The sequence below is a fragment of the Achroia grisella genome, unplaced genomic scaffold, assembly GCF_030625045.1.
Source record: "Achroia grisella isolate CSIRO2021 unplaced genomic scaffold, CSIRO_AGI_Agris_v1 utg109, whole genome shotgun sequence".
Classification (NCBI taxonomy): domain Eukaryota; kingdom Metazoa; phylum Arthropoda; class Insecta; order Lepidoptera; family Pyralidae; genus Achroia; species Achroia grisella.
Window position 1 is genome coordinate 5,243,083 of NW_026712573.1, and position 26,696 is coordinate 5,269,778.

Below are 26,696 nucleotides of genomic sequence, written 5' to 3' on the forward strand. Positions count from 1 at the left end.
TTCATCTATTTCTGTCGCCAAACTGGTTGCTTTTAAGATGTGTTTGTGTTACGGTTGAGAGATGGAAGTGAAATTACAGATTACGATGGCACATTATACACGTAATGTTCGTGATATCTTACTAATATTTAAACGTGGAATTTTGTGAGTGAGGATAGATGGATGTTTGTCACTCTTTCACGCAAGAACTACTGAATGGATTCTAATAATATAGCTTATACATCTGAATAACACATCTTACTAAACTGAATATGGATGGATATTACTCTTTCATACAATAACGGATTTTAATGAAGCTGTTCGGTAATATGACTTATACATCAGAATAACACATAGGCTACAATTTAAAAGGATATGATGTAAATTGGGGGAAATGTAATGATAAATTTCAAGTGTGTATGACGTAGAAGAAGTTGCGCGAGTCAGCTAGTAGGCAATAAATTTATTATATATATATTTCAATAAAACCGCGGGCACAGCTAATAATTCATATATATATATACGCAACGGGCCATCACTGTATATCTTAAAACAAATGCAGTGTCGAAATTCCTCAATATTATTTTATCCTTTGTATAATGTATACGCATATTCTGCAAGCATCGAGAACGGAGTTTGTACACCTCAAGGTGTACAGCGGTCGAGGAAGCGTGGGTAGAGACAGACGTCTCGAATGTGGGGTCTGGCCAGCAACCAGCATAGGAACCGCTCGAGCCCGAGCCCGTAACCCCCGTGGGGGACAGAGCCGAACTTCCGCTGGTCCGTATACCAGTAGTATGGGGATGGGTCGATGCCTTCACGCTTGTACCCTGAAACAGAATGATATAATAATATTAATCTCTGGACAATTCACGCAGCGCCATCTAGACGTAAGTTAAGCTAGCTAAAGCTTGTGTGATGGGTACTAACTAATACAAATATATAGATATTATGTATAGAATATACCCAGAATGATACAAACAATCATACTCATGAATATAAATGTTTGTGCCGTCCGAGGATTCAAACCCGTGGCCATCGGAAGTAAGGCAGTGTGCCAAACCGCTAGACCCTCGGTGATCTGGCCATTATATAATTACAGTTTACATGTTTTCAAATAGTATAATATAATTAATTTAGTTTATACATTATTTTTGTCTACTTACTACTAATCATGATGGAAGATCGCGGAAAGTGGCAAGAGCTCCACCGACAAGAGCGTAGCTCTTAAATTATGAATGAATGAACTACTAATCACAAATACATAACACATCTAACATTATATATTATAAACGCAACAGTTTGTGAGTATGGTATGTTTGTTATTCTTTCATGCAAAAACTACTGAACGGATTTTGATGAAACTTTATAGTAATATAGCTATACATCAGAATAATATATATAAATTTCACGCGGGTGAAATCGCCGGCACAGCTAGTATAATATAAATATGTATATTATGTGTATAATAAAAAAATCTAAATATTTATATCAGTTGTTTATAACACAACCTCTGCCTTGCTTGTTACTAAGTGGCGCTGTGTGAATTGTCTCTAGATATTAAAATTCAAAATATCTTTATTCATGTAGGCCTATTACAGACTCTTATGATATGTCAAATCTACAGTCAGTTCGGAATGATTTCGAGATGAGAAGAACTGACAAAAAACTCATCTCGTATTCTTTTCAAATAAATGTTGTACACGTTTACAATAATACACAGTCATTAAAATTCAAATTTGGGAGAATAGAGTGACCACCAGCATATGCTATTGCAAAAAAAAAAACAAAAAATCTAATCAGTGTTCGCAACCTGAACAGACCAACACCAGATATTATTAATTAATAGATGTCGTTCATTGAAATTAATTAAAAAAATATATTATTGATATTTATGTTATATAAATAACATAAATACGTGTCTACTTAAATAAACATTTGCAGCAAAGGTCACGAAGGACCAAATAAATTATGTAAATATATTACAAATTTATTTCTTCAATATTAAAACACAATTGTATCGTTTCATTTGCATAACAATATGTCGTTCATTACACATTTACATGAAAATCGGCACATATCATTCTTGACTGTCTGTATTGTCTGTTTTACTCCGAAACCATTACTTGTATACAAATGAATATTAATATTTTATATCATACAATAAAATACAGATTAGCTGTATGTTTGTCGTTAGTTACATTTATTTGATGGGCTCAGCGGTCTAGCAGTTTAGCACACCGTTTTAGTACCGATGGTCGGGGGTTTGATTCAAATTCAAATTCAAATTCGCGGTGTGAATTTTCCAGGGATATATATTTTTTTATTCCTATATATACGCCATCAGTATGTTTACTACTATAATTGGTTGGCTAATGGGTATAAAAATATAAAAAAAAACTCGTTATAAATATAAGGTCTGGCAATTGTCTGAAAGTTGACTCACCCTCGAGGAGCTCCTCGTAGTTCCATATCCTCATAGAGCCGCCGACAATCTCTCCAACGCCTGGCATAAGCACGTCCACAGATTCTGTGAGCCTGCGGTCCTCCTCACACCGAGACATGTAGAAGGATTTGATCTCCAATGGGAACTTGCACAGCAGGATTGGTTCTCCAATGGCATCTGTCATTTTACGCTCCGGCATTTCTGGTATATCCTGAAATCAAATTGTTATGATACACTGAAAAAGTATAATTAGTAAATCCATACTAATATATAATATCTAAACCGGGGTGAGCGACTTTCATCAACAGACCATGTTAAATTTTGGCGAGTCGAAATAAACTCTTATTAATAATTTAGAAAACTTTATTTTATTTTATTAATTAATTAATAATTTAAAATAATTAATTTCATATTATTAATTTTGTCATGGTATTATTATAAGTATAGTAGGTCTTGGGTCCCATAGTAACTTATATGATTGAGCGGAGCGCGAAGTGCGGAACGATCTAAGAGATCAGATTTGCACTCTTTGTAATGATACTCCTCCGAAAGGGACTGAATACCAATCGAGACTAAAATTTCATTGAAGGTCGACATTCAGGCCTCCCCGTTTACCACTCAAACACACCGGTAACAAACCTAGTTATTTACCTCTCCAAACTCGTAGAAGGAGCCATCATCTTTAGTAATGTTGTTGGCGCGCAAATACTCTATCGCCTCACTGTACGCCATACGCTTGAACGGCCTACGTGGTCTCTGCAACATTAATGAAATGTTTATTTATTTTAGTGATGTCTGGCTCATCCATCATACTCGTGAACGTGCTACTGTAGGGACTGATCTGCTCTAATCACGACTGATTTACTCTTATTTAGTTATTCAACCAGGTGGTTGTGGATTTCATATTTAGATTAATGAATTAGTGCTGGTAGTTTGTATTCACAGATTTTAAACGATATTTTCTTAAAAATGTAAGGTTTCAATTATTTAAAAGAACAGTACGCAATTTTATTGCGTTCTTCTTGTGATGACATAGCTGATTGAATGAGCGGAAGATTAATACACAAGTTTCTTGCTCATTCTTGTGACGTATCTGCATTCCGAATGAGCGGTAGAATAAAAAAAAATGTGACTATGTTATTTGAATAAAGATTATTTCTATTAAAAAAGTAATGACTATTCAAAATTGCTTAAATGTAAATAGATGTATGCACCATTAACAAGTACAATCAAGCTTGCTCTCTCTCTCTCTCATTTTCTTACCTTAAAGTCCGGGTTGAGTTCTTGCACAAGCTGCGCAGCATCTGACGCCAGCACGCGGTCCACCACATCCACCACCAAGTCCTCTAAACGGTCCAGCAGCTCATCAAACGTGATGAATGGACATTCAGCTTCTACATGACTGTATCTGTAATACATTATTTCAAATAGTATTAATAATAATGATAACATATTGTAGGCAAATTAATATTATAATAGTCTAGGCCCATATTATACAGGTTGTACCAAATTTCGACAATAAATCGGAAGCAAGAGATGGATCAAGGCTCCACAGGTAGATAGGTATTTTAAAAAATCATACTCCTGTGATAATCATTTCAACTTTGTTGCTATAAAATTGTAAGTTTACAAAAGTTATACAAAAGTCCCTAAATTTGAAAATAAATATGCACAATAGGATATTATTTATCAAAATCCATTCTTACGGGATGCCTACGTCATAGTAGGTTTATGCATGCGAAGTCTCAGCCCGATCGGTTTAAAATTGACAAAGTTTCATATAAACTTTCATCCCCTATTTTATCCCTTTGGGGCTAGAATATCTACCTGCATGCCAAATTTTAGCCCGATTTGTCCAGTGGTTTGGGCTGTGCGTTGATAGATCACTATGTCAGTCACCTTTGAGTTATAGACAGACAGACATTCAAATAAACATAAACATACATTCAAATTTACATATTTAAAAATGTTGCAAACTAACGATGAAAATGTGACGCGGATTAGCTAATATATAATAAAATAACACGTACTCCGCTAGATGTCGCCGAGTGCGCGATTGTTCGGCACGGTATGATTGTGCTATGCAGTACACGTCGCCCAGCGTGGGCAAACAAGTCTCCAGGTATAACTGCGAACTTTGTGTCAGGTATGCTGTCTCTCTGCAATCGAAATCAATGTTTATTACATACCAACACACTATTAAATAATTAGTCTAGAAATATATTTTATTTACTGCAAATATGTATATTTCTTTGAGAAAAGTTTTGTGGTATTACTTTTTTAGTATGATGTTGATTCTACTGGTATTTCTCTTAATATAAGTACATACCCGAAAAAGCCAAACTTGAAGAGCGTGCTGCCGCCCTCGCATTGAGTCTGCACGAGGGTGGGCGGGGTGACCTCGGTGTAGCGCCTCGCAGCGAAGTGTTCGCGGAACGCACGCGTGACCGCCGCCCGCGCTCGGAGCACCTTCGATGTGTTCTCGCCGCGAATCATTATATGCCTGTAAAAAGTAATTTAGAGTAATTTAGAGAGAAAAAGTATTTAAATTTCTTTAAATGTGAAAATATAATGAAGTTTTACTAACTAAATTTCAATGACATCCAGCAATTTGGTAGGTAGTAATCACCAGAAAAACAGACACACTTACATTTATAATATTACTAGCGACCGCTCCCGGCTTAGCACGGACGCATTACAAATCTTTGAATTTCTGAAAGCTTGTTTTACGTTGACAACATAGAACAAGCTGAGAAATCAATAATAATTGATTCATTAGATTTATTGCTAAAACTGCAATATCTGTTGCGTAATTTAAAAGATATAAGCGAATAGACAGCGGCAGCGACTCTGTTTTCTACTATGTAAAGAAAAAGAATTTCAAACGCCATCTAATTTTAAAAGGTGTACTACATTTAATTTGAATGTTTTATTACTTATTTTCATTGAAACTTTTACATAAATACATTTCACTAAGAAAATCTTTGACTCATGAAATTTTTTTAAATAAAACATGTATGTAAACCTTAAACGAAAATATCTATATCTAATACCAGTCGTAGACACAGTTATATTGAGCAAATTAAGAACAAATTTGGAGCTATCTTATGCCACATTTAAGGAGAAGTGGCAAGTGCTTCACCGACAAGAGCTAGAATCTTAAATTCTGAATGAAATTAATTGTAAACGTTTATAATCCTTGTATAATATACTGTTTTAAATTTGACTCGGTCATTACTTTTATTGAGTTCTCTATATTTTGGCAGTGTTTCAATGTCTTGACTTGTATAATACCAAGAAGAAATACCTGTTGTCCAACTGCACATCAGGCAAGGCTTCCTCGTTCAGGATGGCATCCGCGCCTCCTGGTGGCGCGAGACCAACTAACTCCCAATAATCTGCAGTCAACTCGTGTCCACCGGGTGCCTGTACATACAAATTAACAACTTTGCTTAAATACAAATAGATCTTTATATTATCAAAATCAAATTTGAAAGGACACAAGTATACTCCATGCGAATAGAAAACATTCCCTATTTCACTCTTTTTAAGTTTCGTTTTAGCGCAAAGAAGTAAAGCCAAGTAGCAAAGTTCTTTATCAAGATTAATAAAGATTGGTGCTGAAGTTTAGGTGTGATATCATAAATAAACAGACAGACAGCTTTATTTTACGATCTTCTGGGACTACCTGTGACTTTGTCTGAATGACCAAATAATATCATATATTAAATTTCATAATGGTTAAGCCACTAAAGTGAAAAAATGTATTAAACAAACTCACATTTGCAGTTATAATGCAAGTTAACTACGGATCACCAAACTCTCTCCAGGATCTAACAATACAAAATTATACACATGGGCGCGGTGGCCTGATCTACCAGTCTATCTAGTAAGGCAGTGTGCTAAACTGCGGTCGCGGGATCAATTCCTCGCACGGTATAAACATTTATATTCATGAGTATTGTAGTTTATGTTGATATGAATGTTTCTTATATATGTATTTATAAAGAATATATATTTAACCATATCTAGTACCCATAACACTAGCTCTGCTTACCATGGGACTAGATAGCATTGTGTAATTTATAGATCATTATTATTTCAAAATAATTAATAATTTTTAATAATGTATAATATTGTATTTACTCACCGTTTTGCCTTCAGGTACAGCCTCTAATTTCCCATATATAATTACCGACGATTCCGTAGACAGCACCAGAGCGTTGTATGTCTGACAGAGTTCCCCGTGGAGTACACACTGAAGGTACCCAGTACCATCACGGAGCGTCAGGAAGGCGAGCGCCTTGCCCTGCCTTCTAAGACGGTGTACCCATCCGCGGATGCAGATACGCTGACCTCGATAATCGCCAGCTGAAAATATTATTAAGATATTATTGAAATAAACAGAACACTTATTTTATAGTTCATACTGTTAGCTGTAGCTGGTCTACACAGCTATACCAGACAGATTCACTACGAAGCTGCTTAAGGATTTTTGGGGTGGTTAAAAGCCACCTTTGGCCTGACAAATAAAACTTTACTAGGTCTAACACATTTTCCCAAATTTAGCTTGTTTGTTATGTTTAGTTGCGTATATAAGCATATATAAAGCAGCTTAGAAAGCCTATTAATAATAATAACAAAATTTTGCGTCACAACTTAATGTCATTAACTCAATAAGGCACTTATTGCAAATACAGTGTTTTCCATTATTTCATTATATTTACTCAACTGTTATTGGTACAATGTTTAATGAAGAATTACGTACATGTTATGTATACAGACAAAGGTATCACATTATTAAGTATATTAGTTGTGTTTGAGAATGATTAATTAAGTGCCTACTTATCATCAAATATTAATTTTTTTTATCATTTTTAGACCATACATTTAGTCCTCTCTAACCAGTACAAGATGAGCTATTTTGCCAAGGATCAATGTCAATTGGTGGCTATCAACGTTTTAATAGAATTTTAGTGTTCGTCCAGTATAAGTTGAAATAAAATCAATTAAAGTGAAAAATTATAGTAAAATGATAACAATTTACCAGTTTCAGATTTTTTCCTTTATATTCACCTAATTACCTATCTGCATGCCAAATTTGAACTTCCTAGGTCATCTGGAAGTGGGTTATAATTTTGATCTATAGTTGATCAGTGATAAAAATGACGATTTTTGGACATTAATATCTAAATAACCGTTTGAGATATGTTTATGAAATTTGGAATACATATTTATCTCGCAAGTCTCAATATATGAACCAAATTTGACAGGTTTATGTGAAAAAGTTTTTGAGTTATGAGGGGGTCAAAAGTGGCTCCAAATGGTTCATGTAAATATACACACGGTGCTGCTCGACAGTTTACTTGAAACTCGGCTTGACACGCTACCGCGTGTCTAGATAATATAAAGAAAATGTCCATACCACTCACTATTATCAAATAATAATGAGTACTTTCTCTGTCTCTCCATATTTCTTATACTTTTTTGACCTTTACTCGTTCTCGAAGAGACAACATATTTCCTTAAATTTTCCATTGAAGGAAATATGTCTTCAAGAATATGTAATGTCTAATGTCTTAAAGAAAATGTATATATATATATATTGTTGGTTAAATAGAAAAATGACAGTATTCAAAATTTACATTTATACAAGACAAGCATTTTTTTTTTATTATTTTTTCTTTTAAAGTTTTAAATTTACACAGAAGTATTATATATAATTTTAAAAGTATTTAGATAATGATTAAGACGGTGTGGTTAATTTAATTGACTTATATAAAAGGAGGCATTTCTAGTGTCTATTTTAGAAAAATGACATTTTTCTATTTAATCATTATAATAAAAATAATATAAAATATTTAAAATGTTTTACCACTGTAGTACCAATCATATTAATTGTGATGTAGTACCAATCATATTAATTGTGATGTAATTAATGTTATTATGAAATAAGAGTAAGATTCTATAATTCTCATTACTCATATAAGATAACAGGTGGTGCAATATACACATAGCATTGCTGATGCAATTACACAAAAACATTGCATAACAGACAGTAAACATCAAAACAAAAATTTTATAAATGTACTTTTATAATATTTCTAAACAGGAAAATAGAAGTAATTGTTTTATATCTAAACAAGTGCATTAAATTAATGCATATTATATGAAATTATTGGCTGTTCCTTAGCAAATGTAGACCTAAACATTTGGTACTGGCATTTTTGTATCATGTTAAAACATTCTATATTCAAATTATTTTAATTGTTATTAAAATATAATTAAAATCATTCAATTTCTGCAATATTTTAATAACAGTTAAAATTATTTGAATATAGAAGGTTCTAAATTGTATTATCAAATTTATAAAACTATAAATAAAAAGAATAAAAGTAAAGAAACATTGTCAATGATTGACTTACCTTCAGCTATTTTTATAGTCTTTGCTTTAGGTAAGTTTGGGTCCATTTTTATCACTATTTTCTTAGCTTCCTCAAGGTTCTGCAATCTCTTCTCGTTGCTCTCCTCTTCAGCTTTTGCCTTGTCAGCGGCTTTATGGGTTTCCCTCACCCAAATCTTCTGTATCTTTTTGAGCTGGGACTTCGCCGCTGGTTCATACACTGTACCTTCTTCTTTTCCATCTACCAAGATTTTAGGGAACGGCTCCTTCCCGGCGTGGCGCATAGCCTGAAGAATTGTCTTGAACGGCTTGTCGGCCGTTCCAGTACCAGTACTATCGTTTCCATTTTTCTCAGAAGTGTAAATTTCATCTTCTGTAAAAAGAAACATTAAACTGCATACGTGTAAATAGGGTTATAATGAATAAGTTTAATCAACTTACGTATGGACAATTTTTCAATATCTGCCATTGTAATGAATATTAAAAAGTTTCTAGTTTACGAAGAGCTAAGTTATTAAGCCTTCTCTTGCTTTCTTCATTTACCGCAGTACACTAAGAAGCACATGTACATTTGAAATTCGATGACGATAATGTGATTGTGAAATGAAAAAGGATAGGAACTAAGAAATTGAACTTATTTTGACAAGTACCAGATGTCAGATTCTGACAGCTTGACTGACAAACAAAACAACTGATTGATATTTGATGACATTTTAATGTCGCCAGCGTATATAATAATACACCCAAATCCTTTGGATTCTTTTATGTAAATTTGGGCGAAAACTTGTCTGTACATGACTTTGTTCTTTACTTGGCGGTTTGGATTACTGTTTGCTGATCACATTGTATCCTTTTATACAAAATTAATCGTATAAAAAAGCATTTGAAACATTTTGGTTTGTATTAATATGCATATTAATGTCAAAATAGTGGATTACAGATTTATATTTATAAAAAAAACATAGTTCTTTCCTTTATTACATATAACCAGTTTGTACTATGAATTACAAACAGGTATGGACTAAATACGATTGCAGAATGGAATTATCAGACAACAGATTTTTTCTTTATTTTAATTAGATCAAAAGCAGATAATAATATTATTTCCTAAAATATACGGTAATATTGGTTAGCATAGCAACACAATAGAAAAAAAAGGGAATCGTGCGTTACAAGACGGATAGACTGATGAACTTAATAATTTGACATTCAAATTGACGAAACAGTTTAATTTTTTTTTGCATATGGGCAAAAAAATATTCCCATACAGCCAAATTTTTCCATCTAAAACCAAAAAACGACGATCTAAAATTAAAGATACAAATCATTCATAAATAGAATAAAAAATAATTCGAACGTTTTCCTATCCGAGCAAAATTAACAATATACCGTACATTTTTATTGTCAAGATATCCGGAATTAAGATAATATTATAGATATCAATTAGGTACTAAATTATAAATAGTCTATTGAACATCCAGCGTTTAAAAAAGAATACAGCATAACAAGATGATCTTTTAAAATAATTACCAACTTTAGTTATCAACTGCAAAAGTTTTAAGTTACAAAGAGATTAATCCTTTCCCAAGAAAGCGACTGGACTAGACCATACTAGAAATACGAAATGAGTTCTAAGGAGACCTTTGGGTCTCTGTCAAGCAATAAATATAATTATGTCGGGATATATCAGTGTTTCCTATACGTGAATATAGTACCTAATTAATACCTAATGCTTATTGAAATGAATATTTGTATGTGTATAATAGAAACAAAGTTCAGAAAGTTATCTATTATTATTCGGTTTAATAAATCTTGCTATTGATGGTAATATTAAACATACCACAGTTTTTTATATTATAATGCTTATGCATGTTATTTTTGTATTTTAATAAAACGGTAAATATTTACTTGAATTATATTTTGGAGGGAAAATTAATAAAAACATGGCCACTGCCTCTACACGGTAGGGATTTCCTGAATAGGTACGTAACGTAATTTATGTTAGTGTATTCCTACATAATTATAAATTTAAAAATGTTCTGGAATGTAGGTATTCTGTCGCACACTGCATTCACATACTTATATAGCAACAGGGAATTATCGTGGAGCCACAGTTGGTTTTGGAACGTTTTGATTTGTTAACGTACTGTTTTTGTTGTACAATTTTTTCATAGAACTAATATAACAACTGCAGCAGTGCAGCTTTCGTGCACCGATCACACATAGTTTCAAGGTGAATTTTTGATATTTACTCAGTTTATAGATTTAAAATAAGTGGAATTTGTATATTGCGAGTTAGACTGGTGTATCCAGGTTTTCGAATAAATAATATCTAGGCATTTTTAATGTATGTTAATGGTCTAGTGCACCCGCTAACGGTATATGCTGGCGGGGTACCAGTGGTAGTTGATGGGATGAAGGAGGTGGCAAAATCATCAGGAATTCTGGGGAATGTTTCCGTGCAATAAATTACGATGTAGGTATTCTTCAATATTCGTTTTATCTCTATTCAGAGACATTGCGTCTTTTCTCTCTCAGCACGATAGCAATACTTTCAATAGAAAATTTCCCGTTAACATTTACGTTCCGCTCTACCCGTGCAACTCTGTTATTACCTAAATATAAGAGTATTTGTTTTGTTATTCTGATCGTTCATTAAAATTTATATGCCTTACAAATTTTTATACTGTTGGATTGTTCATACGAATGAGCTAAAGATTTTCAGTTACGTGTAATGCTAAAACGAACTTGTTTAAAAAACATCTGACTAGTGTGAAATGTTGATACTAGAACGCCGTAATTGGGGCCAGTGGCTCAATAGCTAGCAATACGCTGTTCTCCCTGGAAATCATCGTGGTTAAGGCTGTATGTCCCAGGCCTTTCTCTCTAAAAACGAGCTACTATGAATATTTTCTACAATAAGTTATTAAACTCGACGAAAAATTGTGAAAGTTTATGTCAAGTATTTTTATTTATTCAGAATATATGGCAGATCAGCCATATATTCTGAACTAACTGCGCCCGCGAATTCGTTTTTTATAGATACAGAAAGAAATTAAAATAATAAATTTACATAATTGATACAAAAGGCGGCGGTGTTATCCTTCGCAACTACCTTTTGGCTGAGAAAGTAATGACAAGAAAAGTGTAACTTTTTATTTGTATTACTATATTGTAACTATTGGAATAACAGAAATACCAAATTTTAAGTAAGCTTACCATTACAGTATGTGTGCTTACCACACATTAGTGAAAAACGCACCGAATGTGGTTAAGCTATTTCAGACAGTATCATTGGTTTGGGTTCTCTTATAATACATTATTATACAGCTTTAGGGATATTTTGTTATAGTTTTTTAGTAAATGTGTCACCCACTTCTTTACCCACTAATTACTATAATAATGCTACAGAGCTTATGTATCCACAATATTCTAAATTACGCTACATTTGCATGAAAATGCAATTTTTTAATAGAATAAACATTAAGAAGAAAGAACTTGTATAGATAGAGCTACATTTATTATTTACTTACAGGTACTTATAGGCATTTGTCAGAAAAGAAGATGGCGCCCACTCCTCAAGATCCATCGATAATTCAATCGGAAAAATTGGAATCGTCACTCGAGCCTGGCAGAATTGTCATTTCGGGTATGGCTGGAGTCTATCCTTCGTCGCGTAATGTCAAAGAATTCTCGGACATACTCTACAACAAGGTGAGAATGATTCTTTACTGTTACTGTACAATCGCCATTTTTGGTATCGCTGAAGTCTACGCTTTGTAGCGTAATGTTAAAGAATTCACCAATATACTCTACAACAACATGAGAATGGTACTGTACTATTACTGTAGAATCGTTATTTCGGGTATCGCTGAAGTCTATGCTTTATCGCGTAATATCAAAGAATTCACTAATATACTCTACAACAACGTGAGAATAATAAATACTGTACTTTACTGTAGAATTGTTATTTCGGGTATGGCGGAAGTCTACTCATAGTCGCGTAATGTCAAAGAATTCACTAATATACTCTACAACGACGTGAGAATAATAAATACTGTACTTTACTGTAGAATTGTTATTTCGGGTATGGCGGAAGTCTACTCATAGTCGCGTAATGTCAAAGAATTCTCCAATATACTCTACAACAACGTGAGAATAATAAATACTGTACTTTACTGTAGAATTGTTATTTCGGGTATGGCGGAAGTCTACTCATAGTCGCGTAATGTCAAAGAATTCTCCAATATACTCTACAACAACGTGAGAATAATAAATACTGCACTTTACTGTAGAATTGTTATTTCGGGTATGGCGGAAGTCTACTCATAGTCGCGCAATGTCAAAGAATTCACTAATATACTCTACAACAACGTGAGAATAATAAATACTGCACTTTACTGTAAAATTGTTTTTTCGGGTGTGGCGGAAGTCCACTCAAAGTCGCGTAATGTCAAAGAATTCTCCAATATACTCTACAACAACATGAGAATAATAAATACTGCACTTTACTGTAAAATTGTTTTTTCGGGTGTGGCGGAAGTCCACTCAAAGTCGCGTAATGTTAAAGAATTCACCAATATACTCTACAACAACGTGAGAATAATAAATACTTTACTTTACTGTAGAATTGTTATTTCGGGTATGGCGGAAGTCTACTCATAGTCGCGTAATGTCAAAGAATTCTCCAATATACTCTGCAACAACGTGAGAATAATAGATGGTACTACTACTGTTACCACTACGATAGTAATACTGTTATTCACGATTGCGTCTGCGTTTTTAGATAAAATAAGGTCTATGTCTAATGTTTCTTCACGCCAAACTTCATTGAGATCAAATGAGATCTATTCAGGCGTTTAGTCGCAAGAATATAAAAGAAAAACAGACGACTCATTGTCGTATTAATAAAATTGGTATGGATGATCTTTAAAATCCTCAATCTGTTAAATGTGACTTAAAAACCAAACCAGCTGGTAAATGGTACATCATAAAATACTATGGCACATTTCTGAGGTGTTACGCTTAAGGAAGCGTAACACACACTCAGAAATGTCACATAGGTTAAGGATCCTGCAAATATACCGCTTTACCTCACTTAGCTACCTTAATTAAAAAACTATATTTTTAATGTACATTTTTTTATTGATACATATACTGATATATTTCTTTTAATTAATAAAAAACTTAATACTGCAGGTAAACCCAATTTCTAACAAAGACATGCGTTGGACGTACAACCATCCAGAAGTCGCTCATCACACGGGAAAGATACCTGATCTAGACCGATTTGACGCTCAATTCTTCAAGGTACACTATCGACTTGCTTGCAACATGGATGTAATGTCTAGAAAGATGCTGGAGCAAGCTTATCAAGCCATTTTCGATGCCGGTAAGTCAAAATTCAAAATTGTTTATTTAGGTAACACAATTTTAACTAAGTTCTATGTAGAAGAGTAGTGTTTCTAGACGTCATTGCTACTCTTCCAGCCTTCTCTCATCTTTATTGTAGTCGGCTCTCCTAATCATTCGTCTCCTGAGGCTTTTTGTCTGGCCTGTCGTTGAGTCCATATTTTCACATAAAAGATCTTTTTTGATGGCGTCTACCAATATAAGTCGAGATCTTCGACGCTTCTTTGATTCTAGATTGATGTTCAGTACTCATATAGTCATATAGTCTTCAGGTCATCTCATGACATGACCGCTTTAATCTGGTAATCTGGGCTTGGCTAATTTACCCTGATGGATGTCCACTATTGGCCACCTACATTAAAAAAATAATAAAACAGCGCTAAAAACGCAATAATGCATGTACTATTATATAAAATGTATTTATATATATACATATATATGTAAGTAGTATATGTTAATTATTATTATTGATATTTAATATTGCTATGCCTTTTTTATTTCTCTAGTCTTCTCTCCTCTACGCAAAGGTTGTCTGGAAGAGATTGCTTATGTGATAAGGGCGCCTTTTGTGCCTTATGGAGTAATAAAGCACATAAGGCGGTCTTTTTTATGTTTATTTACTTCTAGTACAATAAACAGTAAGTAAATAAATAATATGTGTGAATTGGCTGACTTGGGCACTTAGAAGAAATTAAGAAATTCCCATGGGAGCGAGAGCTATTATTTATTGTTTCAGGGGAACAAAACTATGTTGTTATTTGTACGAGTAGGGTATAGGTACAATACAATAAACTTTTCATAAATAAAGTACTAATTAATTTATGAAGGAAATCGTAACACTTAATTGCATATTCATATTGGTATAATTTGCACATAATTATGTATTGCTATTCATAATTAATTACTTTTTTTTAATTACCATTGTACATTATGGTCGTATTGTAAACAATCTAGAAGGAAGAATAAGGGTTCAAGGAAATCGGTCACACGTTTATACATGTTGCGAAATTATTTAATAATAATTTTATTCATTATCTATAAATCTATCATTTTTCCCCAAGCATATTAGTAATATCTTCCAAGAACTGATGGTCTTACGGTTTAACCCCTATACTTCTGATAGTCGCTGGTTCGGTTATTAGGTAGTTGCATGATGCAAATATTTTACGAGCATGAGTTTTTTAATTTGGATGTTTATATATGTAATATTATGTATGTATATACAAAAAAGATTGTATTTAAGTAAGATACTTAAATACAATCAGTTAATATTTGTATATCTATTAGTTGTCTAATAACAATAACACAATCTCTACTGACCCTGTTGGGACTAGATGGCGTTGTGTGAATTGTAGAGGGATATTATTATTATTAGTATTACTAGCTACTCGCCCCGGCTTCACCCAGGTGCAACCCTTCCTCTTGAATCACTCTATGTATTAAAAAAAACCGCTTCAAAATCCGTTGCGTAGTTTTAAAGATTTAAGCATACATAGGGACGGACATACAGCGACAGCGACTTAGTTTTATACTATGTAATGATAAATAGTATTATTAATCTTGCATTTTATTTTTAGTAGTATTAGAATTAGTAGTACTATTTGAGGGGCCCATAATATTACTATTATGGGCCCCTTACTGGATGAGTCTGAGTCAGACTTATCCATTACAACAGTGACGTAGCGTAGTCTATTCCCGGCAATACGCCACTGGTTACAAGGGGTTCCATTTACTAACAATACCTTCTCCTGTTAAGTTGGAAGTCTAGCCACTCCCTTTAGCAAAGAAGATGAAGTATGTTTTATATCTAATAGTCGTGTGCAATTGATTTCGTTATTTGTGTTTATTTTTCAGGCGTGAGCCCCAAAGATCTCTCAGGCAAGAAGGTTGGAGTGTACGTCGGTTCATGCTTTTCGGAAACTGAAAAATCTTCATTTTACGTTGCTAAAGCAAGAACAGGATTTGGTATTGCTGGGTATGTACAATTACAATCATTGTATTTGAACAAATCGTGATAGTTAAGAAAAGTCCTATACAATACATAATAATATAATATAATATATTTGTTTTCATAAGTGTCTCTTGATATATCTATGTTTTCTATGTATTCTACATTGTGGGGTAACAGTGGAATATGTTAAGATGAACGTGAAGTCATTTAGAATTAGTAACGTAGTAACGCAGCGAATTCATAAGGAATTAACTACAGTGGTTTCTGTGGGGGACCACATCGAGATTTCCCCGACCTTGTACATGAGTATTACTCATAACCGCTTTCTTTTTTTTCGGACTACTCTAATGCTGTTGGCCGCAGCTGGCCTTTACAGCTTCACCGGACGTTAGGGGGCGAGTGCAGATGGCACTCCAAACCCGCGGACTTATGGAGCGGCTGAAGGCCAGCTCCTGACGGATACGAATTTAGTCTGAGGGCACCACTAGGGGTTCGAACCTCGGCTCAGGCCGTCGTAATTTTGATCCCCGTTTCAATTGGATGGGGGATCCATCGCAGGGATAACCCCTTAATGGGGCTAGGAGTTCGGATTACTGACAAAAGCCAATGTAAAAATGGTGGTGTCGAATATATGATTTCTGAAGAGTGACAATAGAAGTCAAGGTTGTAACATGTAGACAGTAAACAGAACGAAGCGAATTTACCAGAAATTAACTGCAATGGTATCCATAGGGGACCTCCTCGAGATTGACTAATAATAGGGCTTTGAGTTCATATTACTATTAATAAAAGCCGATGTCTAAATATTGGTGTCGAATTTATGATTTCTGAACAGTGAATCAAGATATCAAGTTTATCTCAACACTAACATGTATGCCTAACTTATTCTACACCTCTCGTAAAGAAAAGTAAATTGTGTACAATGTGTATAACATTGAAATAATTTTGTTATTGTTTCAGGTGCAGCAAAAGTATGTTTGCAAACCGTATCTCTTACTGGCTTAATGCCAAGGGACCTTCGTTATCGGTGGACGACGCGTGCTGCAGCTCTTTGGCGGCGCTAGAACAAGCGTACCTCGCTTTGACACGAGGTGACTGCATAGCTGCTATTGTTGGAGGATCACACTTGTGTCTTCATCCACAGTCTTCTATCCATTACGGAAGGTAATTAATTTATATATTTGTTTATTTATACTTTACTAGGTTTTCGTTGGCGCTATTGTTGAAGACTCGCATTTGTGTCTTCATACACAGTCTTCTATCTATTATAGTAGTTCCTTTACTTTTACTTTCTTTATTTATACTTTACTAACTTCTGGCTGTAACTTCGTCTGCCCGACTTTGGTTGATGGTAGCTTTTGGGATATAGGATTCAATAAAGGTTTTTAACCAAGGCAATCAAGTTAGCTCAGACACGATTCAAGAGGATTCATAATTTTGCAATTCGACAAGATACATAATTTAAAAAAAAACATATATCTTTGTCTCTATATAGTAAAGCACAATGTGACTATCTCTTTCTTAGAATTAAAATCTTTTACCGATTAATTAGAAGAAAGCTTTATGATAGACATGTGCTGCATGTTATATTTTTTACAGTAGATGTATTCCTTGTTACCTTTGTGAATTTGAGTAACAAGTACTCCATGCTTTCGATGCATTCTGCCCTACGGGATGAGATTTAAATGAATTTTAGTATATATATTGTTTGTGTAACAAACATTCGTACATCATCCTTAGAAATGTTAGCATTTGTAGTGTTCGTTGAATACTCAAGTGAAGCTTCTGCTGTTACAAATAAATAATAATATATACAAATATATGTTTCATGCTTTCATTCAGGATAATGACTTTATCTATGGACGGTAAAACGAGATGTTTCGACAAAAATGCAAGTGGTTGCTCAAAATCGGAGGCTGTTAATGTATTGTTCCTACAGAAGGCGAAAGATGCTTTGAGGTAACGAAACAAATACTGAACAATTTAATCTTCTTAATGACATTTTTTATGTAATAGGAATCAGTAACCATGACCCATATATTACGAATATCACGTTAACATGTAACACTCCTGATACCACTCATTCCAGGGGACTAAGATGTAGTGCTCCTTAATTTCAGTAATATCAGATCCAAATCATATCTTACAACTTAAACACCGTTTACAAACTAAAGTTTTCTAACATTCCAGAGTCTATGGAGAAATAATAGGTGTAAAAGCTGAGTACCTCAGTCTTTTGGAAGGTGTGTCGGGCCCTAAATACGGTTTCTTCCGTGACTCGACAATCGCTGCCAATTTTATTAAGGATGTCTATAATAAAGCAAATGTATCTCCTTCGGACATTGAATATGTTGAAGCTAATGGATCAGGTATAAATTTTGTAATTAAATATTGACTATAAAGAAATATGCGACCTTTAAAGTATCTCAGAGTTGAAATAGTGTATTTTGGAATTAAATACGTTCAGGAAAATTATTACCTAAATAAATTTAAAGTTGAAATAAGAATTAATGAAACTATCCGTCATGCAGAAAAAACGATGACTCAAAACGGATCGTGTCATTCTTTTTTCTATAGGAAACTTGGATGAATGACAAAAAATAAAATATGAAGAACTCTGAATCGGAAACACTTTCGAACCTTCTTTTTAGCCTAAAAGGAATGCTTTTTATAGATTTAAAATTAACGACTAAGGCTTTTTAAGAGATTGAACAATGTCTAATGAAATGATAATTTTTAGCTGTTCTTGAATCCGACAAATCTGAGCTGGACGCTATAGATGCAGCTTACTGCGAAAACAGAACGAATCCACTACCAGTTGGGAGTGTTATGTCGAACATAGGATATTGTGAAGCTGCTACCGGAATATCATCAATTATGAAGGTATTTACTATTAACTCTGTATATTTTTTCCAAATTTCGTGTGCAGGTTTTATAGCCGGCATTGTTACTGGGATAATGGATTATTTTTTGCTTTTTTCCATATTAAATGCCAGTACTTATCTGAGTATCTTCTATACACCTACAGGTCTTATTAGGTTATCATACAGGGAAGTTAGCAGCTAACCTCCACTATGAGACTCCACGAGACGATATAGACGCGGTTCGAGAGGGACGTATACGCATCTTGTCTGAACATCAACCATTTGACAGAACTTATGTTGCAATAAATGGCATCTCCGTCACTGGGGTGAATGCACACGTCATACTTCATGGAAGATATAAGCCCAAGGTAACTAGAATTCTAATCTACATATTACAACAAGATGAGAGATGGTTTAGTTTTAAAAAAGTATAGCTGCATAGTTTTAAAGTTTGTATTTTTTACATTGCACTGAATAAAATATTTTTCTTTCTTTCTTCTTTCTTTCTTTCTTTAAAAGTTTCATTTACATATTTCACTGCCTTGTCTTGACGTCAAACTATATGTAGTTTGATATTCAAGCAGCAAAATTTCATAGTCAGCCATTTAGTACTAAACTTTGTAAATAGTCTCCATCTATGAATGAACTTCATGAAGACACCTAATTACAAATTTAGACACTACCTACCATAAGTACTTAAAAATGTTTATAGTCTTCATTTTATACCTGATAAATTCTGTTTATACTTTAGGTACTACTTAAATTATGTAGTCTGTATGTAGTACCTAAATTTGTTTATAACTTCATTTCATACCTAATAAACTCTGTGTTTATAATTTAGGTACTACTTAAATTTACTCAGTTTTCTAAAGACAGTTTGCATTTTATACCTAATAAATTATGTGTTTATAGTATAGGCACTACCAAAATATGTACATAGTCTTTACGTAGTACCTAAAAATTTTGGTACTACATAGAATAAATGTTCATAGTCTTAATTTTATACCTAAATTTCAGGATCTGGACCGATACAAGTCCAACATACCACATCTCGTAACATTGTCAGCACGCCAGGAGTCCGGCGTGAAGCTAATTATGGATGACATGAAGTCGCGGACCGTAGATCCTGAACAAATTGCTCTTCTACATAATATATATCGAAACAAAATCCCTGGACATTTGGGAAGAGGATACGTTATTCTTGGTAAAATATCAGATATCTTTCTAATCAGAGTTAGCTGTATAGGAAATACGAAACTGGTCTGTTTGGCTTAAGTGGAATTTTTTTTTTAATATTATGTTCTTGTTTATCTGCAATTTTTTGCGATCCATGAGTTTATTTTTATAAAACATATGGTATTAAACGCTGTGACTTAGGGTAATGTTGCTATATAAAACTAAGGAGTCAGTTGAGTAACTAATGACTAATATATATTTTTGACGACCTCGGTGGTCTAGTGGTCTAGCACACTGCTTTACAACCGATGGTCGTGGGTTCGGTTCCTCGCACGGCACAAACATTTGTATTCATGAGTATGATTGTTTGTATCGGTCTGGGTGTTTACTATGTATAATAAGTATGTATTTAAAAAAATTTATGTATATGTATCAGTTATCTAGTACCCATAACACAAGCTTTAGCTAGCTTAACGTGGGTCTAGATGACGCTCTGTGAATTGTCCTGAGATTATTATTATTATATTTTTTTTATAATACAAAGTGGAACTCTGGAAATGCTATACCTAGATTGTTTTTCATACTTAATCGACCGGGTGAGTTTCAATTTTCCAATTATTTTTTGATGAAAGTGAGTGTTCAACCTGACTTTGGGCTAAACTATTTACCACAAAACCTGTATACAGATGGTAGTCACAGACAAGGTTTTAGCTGCCTTATCATGACACGTTCTTTCTCGCATAATAAGGAGCGAGCGCTAATTAGCGCGGGAAAGCGTACGCAATAGTGTGTATTGCATTTTACTATTTTTTGTGTTAATGTCGCGTGTAATTGATGTAATGTCATTTCACTTTTTGTTTTTAATTTTAGATTTTATTCTACAGATTTTACAAAAATACGTATAAGAAAAATATATTATCTATAACTCTACAATTATATAATCCGCAATTTTGTAATTATAATTTATTATTACAAAATGGCACTAATGCACGCACGATTTAAGAACGCGGTAATGCGAGCTAGCGGCGCGTGCTCTTTAGTTCTCTTTGTCTACATTTACATGCACATTCTTTCCTGCGCGAAAGGATAACCACGTGTGTAAGAGCGTAGGTTTATTGGGGTATTGTATATAACCATTCTGTTATATTCTGCAGGTACTAATAATGAGAAGAAGACGGTGAGCTTGTATATAAATATTCTGTTATATTCTCTTCTGCAGGTACTAACAAGGAAAAGAAGACAGTGGGCCTGGTGGAGAATGTGGAGTACTTCGACGATGCGAAGCGGCCGCTGTGGTTCGTTTACAGCGGGATGGGCTCGCAATGGGCTGGTATGGGCACGCAACTTATGCGTATACCCATATTTGCAGGCGCTATTGAACGGTGAGTTTCTTTTGTGGTTGCGGGTTCGATTTCTCGCACGATACAAATATGAGTAATCATGAATATGATTTGATTATTTGTAATAGTCTGGGAGTTTTCTATGCATAATAAGTAAGGTGGACCGCCGATCTGGTCAAGATCGCTGGAACGACGATCTACGTCGTGGAGATCTTTGGGGGAGGCCTTTGTTCAGCAGTGGACGTCTTCCGGGCTTATATTATATTATATTATCATTATTTATGAATAAGTATATATTTACAAAAAAAATGTGTAACTATCAATTGTCTAGTATCGGTAATACAAGCTCTGCTTTCAATATTTCGTTATACAGTTGCCGTCGGGTGCTGGAACCGAAGGGCGTGGATATAGTACATATAATCACATCGACTGACAAGACAATCTTCGATAACATTCTCCATTCGTTCGTTGGTATCGCCGCCATACAGATCGGTCTCACCGACATCCTAAATGAACTCGGACTTGTGCCTGATAATATTATTGGTAAATATTATTTTACTTGTAAAGAACACATTATACACTTAGACTTCTTCTTCAGTCGTTCACTCTTGACAGTGTGGTCGTGGCTTTTATGATGGTATCTCTTCGTTGTTCTCCGTGGCAATAAAGGTACTCCCACTTTGTCTCCATCTAGCATGGGTTCTGACTGTATGAACATTGTACAATGGACTCATACTACAAAGCTAAAACTTCTTAGCGTTATTATTACAACAACAATAAGAAATATAATAATAACTAACTGTCTCGTCAAACGTTGTACTGCCATCTAAAATAATATCGCTATTAAAAATAAGGGTTAATGATAGAAGGGTGAACATTTAGGGTTAAAAGTATTTTTCATTGGCAAATCATTTATAAAAAATTATCAAGAAAATAAAAAAATATATGTATGTGGGTCAACCCTTGTCATTTCTCGAACCTACCCGATATGCACATAAAATTACATAAACGTCGATAAAGCCGTTTCGAAGGAATTTGGTAACAAATTGCGACACAAGATTTTTATAATTCTTACTGTAAAGTTTATTTTTTTACGGACTACTCTAATGCTGTTGGCCTCAGCTGGCCTTTACAGCTTCACACTACGATAGAGCGAAAGTGTAAATGGCACTACAAACCTGCGGACTTATGGAAAGGCTAAAGGCCAACTCTCGCCTGACAGATACGACTTTAGTCTGAGGGCACCGCTAGGGGTTCGACCTCAGCTCAGGTCGGCGTAATTTCGATCCCTGTTTGAATTCGGCGGGTGATCGATCGGAGGGGTTCAGTTGAGTGTGTCATTTGAGATTGAACTTTATATTATGTTGTGTAGGGCACAGTGTAGGTGAGCTGGGATGCGCGTACGCAGACGGTTGCTTCACAGCGGAGGAAATGATCCTGGCGGCGTACAGTCGTGGTCTGGTCTCTGTACAGACCCCGTTTATTAGAGGATCAATGGCGGCTGTTGGCATTGGTTATGAAGAGGTAAGTTTAGTACAATGTCGAACTATTAAAACTAGTGGTCGAAATCTACTATAATTAATTTAAAATACCATTCTAATCATCTGAATGAATGGCGGTCCTCCACAGTGCGGTTTTCTAGAAACTTTTTACCAACAACACAACAACCAGCCACATTGTGAAATCACCTTCAGTAATGGTATTTGCAAACCGACACGATATTGAAACATTCAAGAAAAGAGCATATTCCTTTTTAAAAGGCCGACAATGCACTTGCAATTCCCCTGGTGTTGCGGGTGCTCATGAGCGGCGGTAACCACTTACCAATAGGTGAGCTGCATGCTCGTTTGTCCCCTGTGCTATAAAAAAGCAAAATACTATAATAGACAAATAATATAAAATACAAACAATATTAATTTATTTTCAATTTTAAAATTAACAATACACAAAAGAATATATATTCTTGTGTGTCAAATAGACGGTAGTGAGTGTAATAGGAGTAAAGTAGGAATCTCATTGTACCCGCTAGTCTCACCCGGGGTGGGTCTAAAAAAAGGGATGAAAGTTGAAACACACCAAGGCGCGGGTAACAGCTAGTATTTTTTTATTTAGATCAAAGACATGTGTCCACAAGAGATCCAGGTCGCATGTCACAATGGGCCCGACTCATGTACCATCTCCGGTCCCTCTGATGTCATGAAGGAGTTCGTCTCCCAGTTGACTGCCAAGAGGATCTTCGCGAAGGAGGTTCCATGCTCTAATATTGCTTACCATTCACGGTACATCGCTGATGCTGGTATGTTTATTACTACTAATATTATAAACGCGAAAGTTTGTGAGTATTGATGAATAGATGGATATATAATAAAATAATAATATGATTCTAAAACCCGTTAAAATTCGGTTAATTAACCGTTAACAATAAAAATGCATTTTTTAAATCGTTAATAACCGGCTACGCAACTATAGTCTGGAAGGATGGATGTTACTCTTTCACGCAAAAACTACTGAACGGATTTTAATGAAACTATACAGTAATATAGTTTATAGATTAGAATAATTATAGGCTATAAATTTCATGTGAGTGGAATCACACAGTCATAGCTAGGTCTTTATATATAATTCAAGGGGATCCAATAGAAGTTGCTTCTTCTCTGAGGATTTGAGAGCATTATTTAAAAAGACATCCTCGAAACCTACTGCTATATCCTTCTGTTAATTATCAGGACCTGGGCTACTAAAGTATTTGTCTGAAGTCATAAAAACACCGAAAGCCCGTAGCAGTCGTTGGGTGTCCACATCAGTACCCCAGGACAAGTGGAACGAACCAGCAGCCAAGTATTCCTCGGCTGAATACCACACCAACAATTTACTGGTATGATATAATAATAAATACAGTTATTAAGTAAGAAAATTTCTTTCGTCATCACATTCATCATCTTCATATAACTAGCCAACTTTATTGGTAAAAATTTAGTACATAAATACAACTTAACACAAAAGCTTCGTACTACAAATATACACCCAATACCCTGTTAGAAAATACATCGCATATTACTATATACGATGTATTATATTACGATCGGGCTATACTAATAATTAATTAATGATAAGACTATTCAGTACAACAGACCAGACATAATACTACAAGATAAATAAATAAAAAAAAATGCCTCGTCTTAATCCGCTTAATTTTATGGTAAATAAAGGTATTTACCTCTCTCCAGTGCAACCTATTCGAAACTGCGGGAGAGGTAAATGTGTACCTTCATTTACCATAAAATTCGTGTTGAGATCGGGTTAACAACATGAATAACGTATATTAAACACGAAAGTTTAAAAATAACATTTAGATCTTGCTTGGCTTGGAAGTAGGCTTAGTTTATATAGTATTAAATTAATAATTTAGAATAGAAAAGAATTTCATTGACACAACAATAATGACAAAAAAAATCAAACGAAAATTTACACAAAAGAGAGTCAATGTAGATCACAACTCTGTATAATACTGGAAACATAGTTAGCTCTTAGTTTAATCGAAGATGGAGAAGACCAAGCCTACATTCAAATTTTCACTTTGCTTCTTTGTTCATTTTCTTGAATACGACCACTATCATTCAGCTTGGTACTTATACGGCTGTCTCTATATACAAGATACGTTACGATTAATAGAATCCGGTGCTATTTGAGGAAGCAGCTCGTCTCATACCCTCGAATGCTGTCCTCGTGGAGGTGGCTCCGCACGGTCTGCTCCAGGCGATCTTCAAACGTTCCCTGCCATCAACGTGCATCAACATACCTCTCACCAAACGAGGACACGCAGACAATTCACTGTATTTACTTGAAGCTATTGGCAAGTTAGTAATTTATAACATACTTAATTGGGTCTTGACACGAATAATTCTATGGTAAACTGACTGTCCGGCCGATAAATTAGGATTTTAATTTTTGTGGGTAAACAATAGCAGATAATAAAAAAATGAAAAAGACCTTTTTTGCAGATTCATTTTTCTTTACAACTTTTATTTAAAATTTTTTTCGTATTAGCGTTATTGAGTTATTTTGATAAAACACGTTTTTCAATCCTTTTTTAATGATTACATCCCTTTCCCGTCAACTTAAAACAAAATTTCTTTCTGAATATTATTTGCATATTTTCACATATTTGCGAACTTCTTATTATATATTGCGTCAAAACTGGTCACAACATACACCATGTTTAATAATAATTTAATATTTTATTGAACTATTTTTGAGGTCCGTAGTATTATCGCTTTCTTTCCATCGACTTGTATATATATGACACTAGCTTTTGCCCGCGGCTTCGCTCGCGTTCCCCTTAAGGGTGGAATTTATCAAAATCCTTTCTTAGTGATTGCCTACATCATAGTAGCTTTATGCATGCAAGTCTCAGCCCGATTTAAAATTGACAAAGTTTCATACAAACTTTCAAGCCCTATTTTATCCCCTTGGGGATAGAATTAATCAAAATCCTTTCTTAGCAGGTGCCTACGTCATAACATCTACCTGCATGCCAAATTTCAGCCCGATCCGTCCAGTGGTTTGGGCTGTACATTGATAGATCATTATGTCAGTCAGTCACCTTTGAGTTATATATAGATTACTAATTACCATCAAGTGGGTCGTTAGTTTACAGAAGAAACCCTAATACCTGTTATTGTTTCAGGCTATTCATGGCAGGTTACTGTCCCAACTTGTCAGTTTTATATCCAAAGATCGAGTTTCCTGTTTCCACTGAAACTCCATTCCTGTCGCATTTAGTTGAGTGGGGCCACAGTGAAGAGTGGTGAGTATATAAAATCGCTTTCTTTACAATAGAGAAGGGTATTATTACTCGTATACAGAAAGTAAAGAAAAACATTTATTGCTAACCACTATTAACACACACATAGATATATATATATGTAGACATACATACACATACACACATGTAAAACAATTAAAAAAAGATTTATATAAACGGTATGTTAGTAGACTTTTTCGAACTATTCTAATGCTTGGCTGCAGCTGGTCTTTACAGCTTCACCGAGCGAGTTTGGAGTGCCATCTGCACTGTCCCCAACGAGTGCAGATGGCATTCCAAACCCGTGGGAGGACTTATGGA

The 26,696-nt window shown here is 34.4% G+C and overlaps 2 protein-coding genes across 2 annotated transcripts in view; one reads left to right on the plus strand and one right to left on the minus strand.

Moving 5' to 3' along the window:
* Positions 1-600: 600 nt before the first annotated feature.
* On the minus strand, positions 601-9,445 carry LOC131847341 (asparagine--tRNA ligase, cytoplasmic). Its single transcript, XM_059196914.1, has 10 exons — positions 9,270-9,445; positions 8,851-9,201; positions 6,576-6,796; positions 5,733-5,851; positions 4,755-4,928; positions 4,456-4,584; positions 3,689-3,833; positions 3,077-3,181; positions 2,426-2,636; positions 601-809 (listed from the first exon to the last, which is right to left on the minus strand). Exons 1-10 carry the CDS (start codon positions 9,295-9,297, stop codon positions 625-627), a joined length of 1,668 nt encoding a protein of 555 aa, XP_059052897.1. The 5' UTR covers positions 9,298-9,445; the 3' UTR covers positions 601-624.
* Positions 9,446-10,947: 1,502 nt separating this feature from the next.
* The window catches only part of LOC131847332 (fatty acid synthase-like), a 34,339-nt gene continuing 18,590 nt past the window's right edge, over positions 10,948-26,696 (plus strand). Inside the window, exons 1-17 of the mRNA XM_059196902.1 lie at positions 10,948-11,061; positions 12,364-12,542; positions 14,028-14,220; positions 16,095-16,215; positions 17,152-17,355; positions 18,034-18,150; positions 18,382-18,560; positions 18,932-19,074; positions 19,220-19,423; positions 20,073-20,259; positions 21,451-21,613; positions 21,945-22,114; positions 22,944-23,095; positions 23,684-23,867; positions 24,298-24,446; positions 25,244-25,428; positions 26,259-26,378. Coding sequence (XP_059052885.1) covers positions 12,393-12,542; positions 14,028-14,220; positions 16,095-16,215; positions 17,152-17,355; positions 18,034-18,150; positions 18,382-18,560; positions 18,932-19,074; positions 19,220-19,423; positions 20,073-20,259; positions 21,451-21,613; positions 21,945-22,114; positions 22,944-23,095; positions 23,684-23,867; positions 24,298-24,446; positions 25,244-25,428; positions 26,259-26,378 — 2,621 coding nt within the window. The 5' untranslated portion in view covers positions 10,948-11,061; positions 12,364-12,392. The remainder of the gene's footprint in view (positions 11,062-12,363; positions 12,543-14,027; positions 14,221-16,094; positions 16,216-17,151; positions 17,356-18,033; positions 18,151-18,381; positions 18,561-18,931; positions 19,075-19,219; positions 19,424-20,072; positions 20,260-21,450; positions 21,614-21,944; positions 22,115-22,943; positions 23,096-23,683; positions 23,868-24,297; positions 24,447-25,243; positions 25,429-26,258; positions 26,379-26,696) is intronic.